Raw genomic sequence first — 14,173 nt, 5'->3', positions numbered from 1 at the left:
AGAGCGAAAGAGGGAGAGATAGGAAGAAGGGAACGATATCACAAGAACAGGTTTAATTCCCAGCTAGAGGTTGGGATTTAATTGAAAGCAGCTAGACATAAGCGTCTTATAACAGCAAATGACCAAATAATCGGACACCTCCACAAGCGCCTCAACTCGCATATTCTAGCTCGAGGGTCAGCAGAATCCTCCGACCCAAGCCTCACAACCAACGAATGAAGTCGACGTGTACGACCAGCATATGGAGCCCTCGATCTAGGCAATGTTAGCTCGAGGCGATGGGCCGCATCCACACCTCGCGTGCTAGTATCTAGGCTGCGGCATGCCATGGTCTAATCGCACTAGAAAGCCAATGCCGAGGTGCCTGCTGAAAAGGTTTCGGATTAATCAATCTGATCCAGCAGTGTGGATGATGCGATGGGGCTTGAGGATCCATTTTTCCCATTCTCCTGTGGAGCTTTGAAGCGAGCAGGTCTGCGCAGGCTTGTTATTCGTGAGATCTAGATCGGATCGGGCGGAATGGGAACTATGGGTCGTGCGCTGATAGCACTAATTTACTGTATACTATACACTTTCCTCGCTTACAACGTGGAAACTCTAGAGTATTCCTTGATAATAATATAATATCGGTACCTCCGAGAGAATCACAATTGATAAATGTGTGGATAGAAATGTGGTCTTAATAAATTTAATCTAAATTGTATTTCGGTGCCCAAACTCAGCTGCGCCAGTCAAAGCCCCACAAGGAAATATAAATGTCAAGAATCATTAGATTAGACCTATCCCCTGACACAAGCATACTGTACACTCAACAATATGTTCTACGAACCGTTCATCCGGATATGCAAGTCAAAGTAATCCGGCGATTAATCACATCCGCCATCATTAGTGAACACGAACACCTCGGACATACCCTGTCTGACAGGGTATAGGTATAAATGGCAGAAAAACAGTTCGTCCCAGCTAATAATATTGGTTGCATTATTTGAAATCAGGAATCCTGCCGCGCCGAAACTCCATCTGGGACTAGTAGACAGGACTGGACAGGGGTAGCAGCACCATCGGCACAGGCACCAGGTGCAGGGGTAGCACACACAGCTCGAGGTCACACCCCGGACAGAAAGGAAAAGCATATAGAAGTGTGTAGATTTACCTACCTAGAGTAAAATTGCCTCAAATTACACTTTTTTTTTTCACTATTGGTAGACAAGATAAGGAAACCAGACCCATTCTTCTCTGCAACAGATTCAATTCAGCAAGTTCGAGTCATTATGATTGTGGGATCGATCTATCGCGCTAGTCCCGGGGCGTTATGTGGTCCGGTGATGTCGGGGTGTTTTTTTTCCTTTTCTTTTTTCCCCTCTCTTTTTTGCCCTTTGCCCTTTTTAATCGGGGGATTCGGATGTCTGTCGGTAATTTGTACATAAAATTTACATTTACTGCATATTTAAAGTAAACAAGTCACCAACGATTAATCACAGACAAACAGTACACAGTATACAGTAGAGAGAAATAGAATTCCAACTGATCAGTCTAATCTCGGCACCCGCCGAACCCACACAACCACCTCGATCGTAGCGTCGGCTAGAACGAACGCTTTGAACAACTTTTGCCTTCTTGGAGTGTGGCTTTATCAGCCTAATTCTTGCCACCTGTAGAAAGTGCACGATTGCTTTCGACAGGTATATAGGGCTTGTAGGCCTAACTTTAGGAGTGGACATGCAAACTGTAAACTGCGTGGCAGGTAGATGTACACATGTCCGGAACTGCATTCCGCACATTGCATATCGCACGCCGCATACTGCATATGAGCTGTTACCTTCGAACACCACCAGAGCACGCGAAGAAGGCTTTCTTTATCTGGCACAGGCCTGTCAACTGTCAATCGCATGGCGATTGCGTAGGTGGGGTGTTTGGCGTGAGATAGGTCTATGGAACGGCTGTTCCGGTGAGGAGTCCACGAGTGTGAGTATCGTATAAATGGGAATTGTGGCTTCGGGGATGAGTTGGTGAAAGCCGTTCTTCAGGGAACCTTGGAAGGTTTGTACGCATCACTTTTTGGTTTGCCTTGATTATGAGCCTTTTGAGTCTTAGTTTGTATTCCCGTTTTTTTTTTTTTCTGGTGCTAGGTAGATGAGGGGATTCTGATAGATTGTTTCGTCTGCTTGAGGAGGACTGTGCTGATTTGAGATTCGTGTTTCCTATCTTGTATGTGGTATGCTTCGGGTGACTGGGGTATTTGTACAAACTACGAGGTCTACAGTGTACAGTCTACTGTAGGTCGTAAAGGCAAATGCTACTGTGGAGCTCTGTGAATCTGACGCCTGGTACAATTCGTACAATTCCATGCGTGTGAAATATATGATATAATTGCGGGGAATTTCGATGCAGAATGATGCAGGTCGGATCTGTTAAGCGGCTGCATGCATGCTGCAAGATAGGACTTGTGCAAGTGCGAGCAATACAGTAGGTTAGAGAAGGTGGTATATGGTATACTTCCATGAACTCTTTCTAGTTTCCAGGACTGGGGACTGAAGATTCAGGGTCAAACTAAATTTAACTCTTATCCTTGTCGGGATCTGACCTTATACCCGCGACGCCTCCATACAAGCTACTACTATAAACCACCGCATACACCAACACCAATATAAGACGAGAAAATCTCAAAAGTCGCCAGTGGACATGGGCAAATATCAAAAATGGTATTCGGTATCTCTCATCAATACAAGGCAACGATATACCAGCATATCGCTCATCAATTCCAACCCTATATCAACCCAACCAAATCTATTGAAGCAAAGCCTGAAGACCAGCCTGGATAGCAGGGGGGTTGGCACCCTTAACCTCGTTAATACGCTCGCCCTTGTTGTAGAAGTGGAAGGTAGGCATAGCCGAGACGCCGTTCTCAGCAGCGACGGAAGCAAGCTCGTCAACGTCGACCTTGTAGAAGTCAACGCCGGAGTGGGCGTCGCTCAGCTTCTCGAGGAGGGGGGAGACGGCCTTGCAGGGTCCGCACCATGTGGCGAAGAAGTCGACGATGACGGGGCCTTGGGCGTCTGTGACCTTGGTCTTGTACTCCTCGGCACTAGATCGGGAATGTTAGTTTCTGATTGTACTTATGTTTTTGTTTTGGGATTGGGAACGGTTGGGATCGGGATGGATGCGTCTGGGATGTGATTCGCTTCGCAGACTTATCCCGCGGGGTGGGTGGCAGGCGTAGAACTCACGTCTTGATCTGGATAACACCCATTTTGAGAGAAGATGGCGCGAAGCGGGTAATCGGGGTAGTAGAGAAAGAACGGTAAGCGGGACGGAGAGTCGAGCGATTGAGTAGAGAAGAGAAGCGGGTGGGCATGAACTGTTTTAAATTTAAGTAAGAGGGGCTGAACTTGGGAGGGGCTCTGGGTTTTTATAGGGCCATGACGTTCGGCGAGGAGTGCTTATGTAAGATGAATAATAGAGAAGACTCTGGAGCTGTCGGGTCGGGCAATGGGGGTGTAGGGTAGGGGAACTGAACGGCCAATTGGTCCCGTCCAGGTGGCGCTGGTAGTACTTACTGCAGTCATCGTGATATTTGCCAGGTTGGACTTGTACTGAGGTCAATGGGGTGATTGAAGATGCCGAGTTCCAGGTCTCAAAGGCCGGGGACAGGAGAGGATGACGTGATCATGCTTACGAATTGGACGGTGTCTGGAATCGTCACTTTATACTGCTATCCATATTACTGAATTTTACTAGTAGGATCAATATGATTCATCTTGATATGTCAGGATCCAGAGAATTAATTGTAATCAGATTAGATTTTAGTATGGCGTCATGTGGCAAACTGCATGCGTCTATACGTCTATGTAGATGCAACTTCATGGTAACTTCTCCTAAGTAGATAAATCCTTTATTAATATCAGCACGGAAGAAAAGCGTATAAACGAAGATGGCCAGAGCCAAATAGTTATGTGCAAGAAGAGCGCTGGATAGTTTATCGGGCATATTCAGAAGAGAAACAGAAACAGCATTTATGCTTCTGGTAAGCAAACAGGGGGCGAGAGGGGGTATCAACAAAATCGAAAGACACTTAGCAGGTCAGACCAAGCAATAATGGGATACAGGGCAACGGATATCAGAAATCGTACAAATGGCCAACGGGTCTAACAAAGAAAAGTGACAAAGGAAAGATGTTTAACGAGTGACAGTCTGGTCAGATCAACAAGTCAAAATGTTTGACTGTGAAACTGCCATGACAATAAGCGAGACTAGGATGTCGGGCCCTTTTGATGCGGATGGCATCGTGGAATAGTTCCAGTCTACTCTGCATATCCAATCTCAGCTTTAGCGCTGGGGACTCTTTGCAGTTCAGTAGGGGATGCCTCTTCCATGATATAATCTTCTTCCGCCGAGATTGGTGAGAGAGACGGAACGCCTCGGAGCATTCCTTGGGTAGACTTAGGGCGGACAACAGGGTTCACAAGAACTGGACGACGGCCAACTTCGTTGTGCCAGGTTTCAGCAAGATTGCTGGCTTCGGGTGTTGCTTCATTCTGGTGCTCTGTCTCGTCCAAGACATTGCTGCTGAAACGGCGAGACTCATCGATCGAATCGGCTTCGATATCATCTTCTGGGCCGTCCTCCTCCGTTAACCCAAACGATCTCAGGTTGGTCCGAACGGGACTGCTGGGCTTCTGTGACATCCGGCGGAAGAACTGGCCTGACATCCAAGATCCCTCGGAATCGATGGAAGCTAGAGATTGTGAGAGAGGCACGTTGTCGGACTCGGCATCAAAGCTTTCTGCAGTCCATGAACCGTGGTGACGCCGCTTCGGGTTTTGAATGTCCACGGCGGCGCTGGGCGTGGGACCTCGCAAAAATGTCTCCTGGTTTTCGAGAGAGGACTCGGGCACTTGCTCGGGGATGTCCGGTGACTGCAGGCGTGAATCGGGAGGCGACAGAGGCTCGTCACCGAAGTGTTCAGTGAACTTGGATTGAGAACGCTTGATGGGGTTGGTGGGAACGAGAAGTCTCGGGGGGATTATCGAGGGCGGAGGGGGTGATGATTGCGTCTGGATTCTGTAAAACGATTCGTGGGAGGTGTTGGAGACTTCTGGGGATGTGTCCTGGAAGCGTTCTTTGTATGACCGTTTGAGACGGGAGGAACCACGTCGGAACAGGGAGGTGATGGTATTACCCCGGCGACCGCTGGTGTCAGAGAGTCGGCGTTCTGAGTCGACACCCTTGGAGATGTCCGATGTGGAGCCAGCTCCAAAGGTTTGGGAGTGGCTTGGGCTACTGAGCCCTTGCCGGAGAGACGAGTGAGAAGGCGAGAGGGTGGTTCGGGACATGGTGATGTCGTGCGACAGCGCGAAGCTGGGGCGCTGAATCAATCTGCGTTCCCGCAGGGAACCATCATCGATGTTTCCAACAACCTGTGAGCTTTCCAGCGAGTCGCGTCCAGTGTGTACGCTGGCTCTGGAAGCTCCCCGTAACCATGACCCGGTCTCTGCTGCAGCCGGTTCGATCGATGGGTTGTCCTCCTGGGTGTCCTCCTGTATGTCCTCCTGTATATCCTCGTGGATAACATCGTGGGTCGGTTGGGGTTCAGCGACAGCCGGTTCGGGTTGAGTGTGTTCAGGTTCGGGCTGTGGCTCTGGTTCGGAGGCTTTTTGTTCGTCGGCTGCTTGTTGCGCATCGGCTCTTTCCTGCAGCTTACGCCGAAGCTTCTCCTGGTCATCCATCTGCTTCTTTTCCCGGCGACGACGGTCTCGGTCGAGTAATTCGCGGAGAGCACCAGCATCTAAGGAATCAGCGAGTTCGTTGACGCGTCGCTTCGAGTAGTAAAGGTCCTCCTCGGACATGGTCATCGCTTTGAGACGCTCCCTGTCCTGTCGACTAGACGCGGGAGGGTTGCTGCTTCGGGCGGTCTGCAGGCGGGGTGCTTCCACATAGCGAACCACAGGACGAGGAGTCAGGGCGGCAAAGGCATTGACCTTGTAGGTGTAAGGGTCGGACATGTCAGACGTGGACGAGGTAGCGGAGTCCCGGATCGAGAGGCTGATGTCAGACATATACCGGTCGGCACGTCTTCCGTTTGCCTTTCGCCGCCGGTGTTCCAGTCCACAGTCGGTAGAGTGGTGAGGGATATCGATCGGGGTGGATGACAGCATGCGAATCTCCCGCTCTCGCATGATCTCATGGGCCTTGCGCTTGCTGAGCCTCCGACGGAGTTTATTCGGGCCATTTTGACTCGGTTTGCGGTTGAGTAATGATGCGGATCGTGAGGGTGGACGTTCGCGAGGGTTAGTCGTGTGATCTGCGAGGGAGGCAGAGCGGTCCAGGGATGAGACAGGTCGATTCGACGGCACGAGCGCAGAGCTGCGTCGGCTGTCTGCGGCTTCACCCGCTAATGTGCGATTGCTCGGGCGCTTGGAATGACGGGAAGGTTTGCGGCCCAACGTAGGCTCTGCAGCAAACGCGGACTGGAGGTCAGCGGCTTCGGCGCCATCCAGTTGGATGGTATGCCGCTTGCTCTTGCGGCCAAATGGCCATATCGCCATGACGATGGGGGCCAAATGATCAGTCGCTATCAGGTAGGTCACACGACCAGTTGACTGAACTCATGGAGAGTGAAAAGTCTAGTGTGTGGGTAGAGTAAAATGGAAGGGCCATGGGAAGGAAGGAAAGTTGGGGGAAGGGAAAAGGGAAAGGAAGAAAAGAAAGACACAGAGGGCCTGAAGCCCTTTTTGTTTTGGCTTGGCATTCCGAGCAGGAGCCTATATTATCTTATTAACTAACTTAACTTATATTGTAATTCAACAGTGACACGGGTACCTGGTACCTGAGTCTTTCGTACCACGTCTAGACTTTCCTCGTTTATTGGAAATTGGCAGCTGTGGGGGATATCCACTTATGACGCAGCGAGGATTGGTGTATTCTTCACCCTACCGCTGCAAACTAAATATTTATAGAGTCATTCTAGAGATGATAGCCCTATCAACCCTAATTTGGGCTACTCTCTACAATACTTCCCAACTCAACTCTTTACCATCGCTCGTGGTCAACGTCGACATGGGGAGCCACGCCACCGTTAACGCCCGGTGGAACCCAAGCCGAAGCGGTCCAGTCTGGACACGGGAATGGAGTCGATCTCTTGACTTTTGAGCCATGGGTCATCTGAGATGAAATCGGCAAATTCTTCAAATCTCAGTATTGAGCTAGTCTACATGTAGTGCTTAAGAACAAGGTCTAGGTCATTTATGGTAATGATTGGGACTGTGTGGAAGAGATCGGCGAAATTCGCCGAGTCCATTGGGGGCCATAGGGATGTGGACTCCCCCATTTTTATTGTGTGTTTTTCTTCAGTGCTATTCAATATCATTGTAATCTCATTGTTTTGCCTTAAGGATGTAACTGAATCTTTCAATTATTGCCATGTTACCTGGGAAGCCATATGCAGGTTCTCTTAGATAAGATCTAGAACACTCCTTGCCTGTGTTTCATCCCCCTTTTAAATCCTATGTCCTTGGGTCTCAGATCGTTCCACAATGTTCCTGACATGCATTAGGGGACTCTTCATTTGTTGAGATTCCTATGTTATGACCGGGGCCTAGTCCTAGTAAGATACGATCCAAAAAGAAACACATATATTTGGCATCGTTACAAGCAAGGAAACTGTCACATAATATCTAGTTATTAAGCTGGAAAGCCAAAGATAACGTTGAGCCACGAAGTATGTAGTGGGCCGACTTCGCTCCGCTCTCACCGCATCTGATCTATTCTTGGTGTTGGAGTAGCCCTGAACTTGGAAGGGGCGATTCAGCTTCCATTGAAAATTCGCCACGCAACATATCTCAACCAATAACCACCATTCAATATACACTGATCGCAATTGGACGAAAGAAGATGGCGATATATAAAAAGAAGCTAACCAAATTTCAGAGACAACGGACAACACAATACCGCCTCAGAGACTAACGCCGCTACCCGATCTAAAGCAAAACGCCAATCCATATGCCAGCAGACAAATAACACACATATCCCACCATGCGCCCAGCTCACTTCGGGTATCCCCCTTATGCCAGTTGTTCCTCGACGAATGCCCGATATCGTTGAGACATCCGGAGAACATCCGAAAAACAGACAGCGCAGATATATATAATATAGCACCCACCCAACCCAAACCATCCCTCCCATTCTCCCACGAAGGACACTCAATTGCTCATCCGCTTCCTAAGCCGATTCGGCTCCCTCTCCAAAACACTATATCTGCAACTCCCCCGTCTGCTCAACAATCGTCGAATTGACCACGTACCAGGATTAAAACATCGCGCTTCGGACTTGGCCCCCGACCCGCTCCCCGATCCTGATCCCGGGGATAGATTTTGGGTATGAGGCTGAAGGCTTGTATGTAACCGTCGGGCATCCATGGTCTCAGGCTGTAGTGTAGGGCAGAGTAGAGTAGTGTCACTCGGTAACAAACCGGGACCGGAATGATGCGGCAGGTGATCTGTGGAGGTGGCTCTGGCTCTGGCGTTGTGGCTGCGACCGGGAGCCGTTGGATTTGTGTGGGCGCAGGGAGGTATGGTAGGTTTATTTCGGTTGCTTTCTAATGCACAGTATGGGTGTTTGGATCTGAGATGGTGAGGTTCGGTATTTGGGGACTGTAGAGCGGGGTCGGAACTTGTGGGGCTCTTGGATTGTTGATCTTTCTTTTCCTTGTAATTGTACTGTGTACGGAGAACTGCTTGTACTAGGGATTTGGTATATCGCCTTTAGGTTTGAGTGTAGGGTTCAGGGTGTTTGGTTGCCTTGCTAAGCCCGGTTGGATGTGGTTGGCTACTCACGCCTTCCGGTGGTTTCCAGGTGGCTTGAAGGTTTCTTTGGGAAGGTCAAGTGATACAATGCCGATACAGTCGGATGATCATTCTTCTGTTGGGTTTTGTGTTGCTTTTTTGATTTTCGAAATCCCTCTTTGCCTAGAAGTATACCGAGGATGTACATTCACAATAGCTGTTATATTATCACGAGTCGATTATCATCATTCACCTATCATAGATGTTGATCATGTAATATCCATTCATTATTTTTCTCCAACAGTATATTTGTTGTCTGATATGTAAATATAATAATGTTGACGGTATTATATATTGCCGCCGCCCTAAGCCGCCCACTGAGCGACCCTGAGCTACTCAGTGAGCAACCTGATTGCTTATCCCATTGCTCTCCTCTGACCAGCCTCTTCTATTCTCGTCTTGCCTTGTAGCTTTCGCCTGCTCCGATAGGAACCGCACTGCCTACCGGTGTTCCCGGAAGTTTAGGTAAAGAGACTGCAATTCGTTCTTGAATCTAACCAGCAAACTAAAACCATAAAGTGTAATATATGAATAGTCCTTGATATCTCTATATAGCGTTTGCTTGGAATACAATCCAACCTAAACTTCACTATTTCCTACTTCAATTCCTATCCATTCAGAATCTCTTAAATCTACCTACCATAGTAACGCTAAAGTATCAAAGATTTTAGTAGCCAGCACTAAGAGCTTCAGTAAGATGCTCTTTCACCGGCTAAGAAACCTAGACTATCGATATAGTGAGGCAAGTAGACGCCCTAGAAGAAAGAAATAAAGCAGAAGGCCACACCCTAGAAAATAATATGCTATAAGAAGAACGCAGTAGATTAAGACTCGGTAAGATGTATTCCAAGCACCCTCCTCTCATGCACTTTAGGATTAGTATGGTCTCCCCAATGCTAGAACCCGGCGAGCTCTTTTGACCGTTGTCCCCTCTAGAAAAGGCTGGCGTCATCAATGTGGTGGTCGATCCTGGTGGTTTCGCCTCCAGATAGGAGGCCAATGCACAGTGAGGCCCCATTGATTTGCGATTACTATTCTGCGGCTATGCCACTACTCCACTCGTCGAATCTCGCATCCACGATACAGTCTTTATATACTTGCGAAATATAACCAACCCTCAATTTTTGGTGCTTTGGATATTTAGAAATAGCTTAGAAAATCTAATTGAATGGTTTGTAAACCTAGTTTAGTGTTTTATTATGATTTTTTTCGCTTGACTTTTAATAGAATATCGCCCTTGCTACCACTTCGTACGCAATTCATGGGGAACATGACTAACAATACTAAGAATGAACATCCTCCGGAGTGAAACAATTTTTCTCCGGTCACTAATACAACATACACACCATCATGTTTGCATTGTCTACCAACCCGTGGGTAATCCGCGGGCTCAGTATCTCGACGCAAAACCCGCCAAGAAACGGGTACGGGTGTCCCAACAAGAATTCACGAAGTATATCTCGCAATTTTCCCCAGTGACAGAGCACTACACAGCCCATCTCGAAGAAAGGACTCCATAGCATCCGATTGCAGCGTGACGCAAGCCTCCCACCCGGGACTCTCTCCATCCACATCACCGGCACGCTCCGGCTGGATAGTACAAATGCCATCTACTAGTGTAGCTTGCGGATTGAACTCGATAACTTGACCTAGAGACGGGCCAAAATCCAAACTATACACCTTGAGATGTCGCCAACTCGATACCATCGTGCCCGGGAGGAGGGTGCCGATATGGCTCCAATCCTGGTTCCTCATCAGATGCGCTAGGTACTGGCGGACATGTGCATCATCAATCGAGGCGAGCTTCTGGCGAAGCTGAAGTGCCAGTGCTGTGATTTGGAGAAGGGCGGTACTGCATATGGACGGATGTTGGTGCTGTCTTGAAACTGAAACAGCCGGATTAGGAAGCGTATCTTGTGGGTGTGCATGTGCTCTGATGACAGAGACGGCATTTCCAAGATATGTGCTCGGTAGGGAGGCAAGCTTCTCACGCAGGTTGACTATCATGACCATCTCTGGGCTGGTTTTGGCCTGAACGTCTGCGGTCTGGTGGCTGCGAGCTTTGTATATATCGATTGCGACCAGGGCCGTGAATATGTCGTTCGTGGAGATAAATTCTTGCATGGGCTCTCTTGATTCATCGACAGGCCTCTCGTCATCATGCTGCTGGGCACGGATATCTGACAACACTCCGTTACAAGCGATCTTGAGCTGTGCGATGGTCGCAGCCGAGAAGTGAAATGAGTAGACGGCCAGTTTCGGCGGGATCCAGTTCGAATCTCCCGTCGACATTTCAACCTTGCGGTTCTGGGCTTCGTGCTGACGGTATGACCCGGCTGTGACCATTCCAGTATTGTCAACCAGGCGTCTTAGCTTAATCTCCTCCTCGAGCTCAGTCGTGGACGCCAAAGCCTGGGAGCCGGGGTCGCGACAACACTCGGCTAGTATTTCGATCAATCGCCCCGCTCCCGTAGCGTCAAATACGCTGTGGTGAAACCCCACCGCCAGAACGATCCCGTCCGCGAGGAAATTGCTCTGGAGACGGAAAACGGGCCTTGGGCCTGGAGACAGGGGCAGCAAGGGGACGGAGGGAACGTATGATTCATCAAGTGATGCAAATCTCTCCAGCGGATTGGCTTCTACTTTTATTTGGTGTGGAGTATTTGGTAAAACGTGGTGGGGATGATGCTTAATGCTGAGCATGTGGCTCTCGTCGATCAGCGTTGAGGATGGTTCGATCTGCATTACATTCATTCTGCCATCTGGGGTGGTGGTATGGATGACATCTCCGGCCAAAAATGGGAGCCTGTCGACAAGACAAGTGATCCCCTTGTTGATGGACAAAAGGCATTCTTCTATGTTTCTGCAGCGGAAAGATAGGAAGAAATTCATGAAAACTGGTCCCACGGTATGATCCAAGCAGGTGAGATGGAAGGGTTCAAAGCTCCTCATTGGCTTTCTCTTTGTTTCAGAGACTGTCATGTTGTCAATGATCGGGTACAGTTGTTGTGGGGTTAGAGATGAATGAAGAAATTCCTATCAGGCTTATGGGGAATTTGGACGTGCGAAGTAGAGGCGAGGCAGTGGAGTTTCCTTATGCTGAAAGCAAGAAATATCTGCTATTGGCTTCACAACAGCCCCCAGGTACTACGCCCTGTTTTATGCAAGGGACCGTGGAATGTGCCGTGCAAGGGGCTATATGAGGTTTTAGCCTGGATTAAAATACCTTTTGCAGCTCATCAGGGTCTTAGTTGCGCTGTCCCTTTCAGCAAAGTTTATATTCGGTGGTTCTCATTCTGAATCGGCTATGTCTATTCCGGCACCAAGTCATGAGCTCGCTCAACTCTTTGGGACTGGGCCGCCCCTGGGGCTCGGAAGTTTTCAAATCATGCGATGGGGTGCGAAAAACCCTCCAAAGGATCCACAGGCTTCATTTTCAGGCAAAAATATTATGATCACCGGTGCCAACTCGGGCATAGGCTATCATGTCGCCTTGAAATTTATCAAACTTGGGGCATCAAAGGTGATCTTGGCCGTCCGAACACTTGAAAAGGGTTACGTGGCCAAGCAAAATATTGAGGCGACGATGGGAGACGGGGAATGTGATCGTATCGTTGTCATGCAGCTCGACATGAATGATTTCGGAAGCATTAAGCAGTTCGCGACCAACTTGGAGCAGGAAGTCGGAGCTGATGGCTTGCAAGTCGCCATATTAAATGCTGGAGTTGCCCCTGGGACCTATTCGGTGGTCAAGAAAACGGGCTGGGAATCGGCGCTACAAGTCAATGTTTTGTCGACAGCTTTACTCGCCATCTGTGTTATACCTCTCCTCAAACGGGGGTCAGAAAGAAAAGGCCATCCAGCACAACTCACCCTCACAGGTAGCGCTGAGTTCATCTCCGTGACACCGGAGGATATACCCGTCGATTCACCTAGTGTGCTGGATGCTTTGAATGAGCCCGAATCATTCCAGACGCGGAGCTCATATCTTATCACGAAGCTGTTGGTTGTTTATGTGATGCAGGGTTTGATAGAGGATTATTTGGTTTCGGCTCCAGACCAGCCACTCCGTGTGGCTGTCAACGTGGTCTGCCCCGGGTACACAGTCACTGGAATCTCCCGAGACCTTCCCTGGTATCTAAAAACTGTCATGTATTTGTTGAATATATATGGCGGGAGATCTCCGGAGGAGGGGAGTCGTTCATTGCTAAGTGCGTCATTGCTCGGGGTGCATGGCCATGGAAAATTTTGGACCCACGACAGCTTTCTCGAGTGAGTTTTCCTATCCCTTATTGAAGTCCACACTTTCTAAATGCCAGTCATTGCAGTCTTGGATATACGGTCACAAGTGATGAGGGCCGGAAGCTTCAAGCTCGGGTGTGGAAGGAAATCCGCGATGTTTGCATGAAGGAACTTTGAATACCGGTGGCATATCATTTGATACGAACATAGTGTTCCGTCTACTGGACACGGACCTAGAAATATAATGATAAAGCAAGCCTATATATACTCTGTTGTCAATTCCACTGGGGGTTCCAGTGAAATTATACCGCCCGTCGTTGGTCCCTCGTGGATCGTCCCGCCGGCCCGTCCCGTAAACCCTGTCCCCGACACCCAAAATTCGAAATCCAACAACTTCACTCTAGCTTGAAACAACCCCCCTCCTCCCGCCCATAAAAAAATGAAAGGAAAAAGAAAGACGAGAAAATCCCAATTGAACCTACCGAAGATCGGAAAGGTGTAGTGAGCATCAGTCTGCAAGGTGAGATGGTGATCTCTTGTCTCAAATTCGTTCGAACAACTCGCATCGCCGGTACTGTCGACGGGCGGCAAGAGTGAATAGATTCGAGGCAAGGGACTTGGCTGGGTCTGTGGAGCATCTACAGCTTGTGGAAAGCTTTCAAAGCACCTTTCGCCATTCAAACCTTCCCCTTCTGTGTCCTTGGAAATGCCGTTCTTCTACGTTTGTCGCATCTAGCTTCCTGTCTGTCCTTTTGGAAGGAAACTACTGCAATATCCGAACAGGCTCCATATATTGAGACGAGACAAACTCACCCTAAAAGCAGCATTCCCCTGTGGTGGTCAACGAGTTCCGCAACGAATGTTGGCAGTGCATTTATATCTATCCTTTTTGCGATGGAGTGGTGAGGGTTGTTCTCCACTAATGTTTTGAGAACCCGTGCTAAACTTCGTTGCAGCTCGGTCAACCTTTCTATCTAGATTGCACGCCCTATACTCCAGTGACAAGTATCAATTGTTGAGGCGAGCAAAGTGGCCGAGATTGAGTGACGTGTCACCTTATATACTGCCCCCGGCAAAACGGTGTTGACACG

General features: G+C 48.9%; 4 protein-coding genes across 4 annotated transcripts; 1 reads left to right on the top strand and 3 right to left on the bottom strand.

Moving 5' to 3' along the window:
• Window positions 1-2,787: 2,787 nt before the first annotated feature.
• On the bottom strand, window positions 2,788-3,250 carry PENARI_c001G12072 (thioredoxin family protein; the record flags this gene model as incomplete). The annotated part of the gene is made up of 2 exons (XM_022627081.1): window positions 2,788-3,085; window positions 3,228-3,250. 2 exons carry the CDS (start codon window positions 3,248-3,250, stop codon window positions 2,788-2,790), a joined length of 321 nt encoding a protein of 106 aa, XP_022493506.1.
• A 1,051-nt stretch (window positions 3,251-4,301) lies between these two features.
• PENARI_c001G00448 (uncharacterized protein) lies at window positions 4,302-6,545 on the bottom strand (the record flags this gene model as incomplete). Its single annotated transcript, XM_022626149.1, has 1 exon — window positions 4,302-6,545. One exon carries the CDS (start codon window positions 6,543-6,545, stop codon window positions 4,302-4,304), a length of 2,244 nt encoding a protein of 747 aa, XP_022493693.1.
• A 3,741-nt stretch (window positions 6,546-10,286) lies between these two features.
• Window positions 10,287-11,594, bottom strand: PENARI_c001G11855 (uncharacterized protein; the record flags this gene model as incomplete). The annotated part of the gene is made up of 1 exon (XM_022627062.1): window positions 10,287-11,594. The coding sequence occupies one exon, from the start codon at window positions 11,592-11,594 to the stop codon at window positions 10,287-10,289; it is 1,308 nt and encodes a 435-aa protein (XP_022493686.1).
• A 553-nt stretch (window positions 11,595-12,147) lies between these two features.
• PENARI_c001G08157 (uncharacterized protein) lies at window positions 12,148-13,683 on the top strand (the record flags this gene model as incomplete). The annotated part of the gene is made up of 2 exons (XM_022626780.1): window positions 12,148-12,992; window positions 13,677-13,683. The coding sequence occupies 2 exons, from the start codon at window positions 12,148-12,150 to the stop codon at window positions 13,681-13,683; spliced, it is 852 nt and encodes a 283-aa protein (XP_022493523.1).
• Between the last annotated feature and the right edge of the window lie 490 nt (window positions 13,684-14,173).

The sequence above is a fragment of the Penicillium arizonense genome (assembly GCF_001773325.1).
Source record: "Penicillium arizonense strain CBS 141311 chromosome Unknown PENARI_contig001, whole genome shotgun sequence".
NCBI lineage: Eukaryota > Fungi > Ascomycota > Eurotiomycetes > Eurotiales > Aspergillaceae > Penicillium > Penicillium arizonense.
Note: the sequence above shows the minus strand (reverse complement) of the source record. Positions and strands in the feature narration are given on the sequence as shown.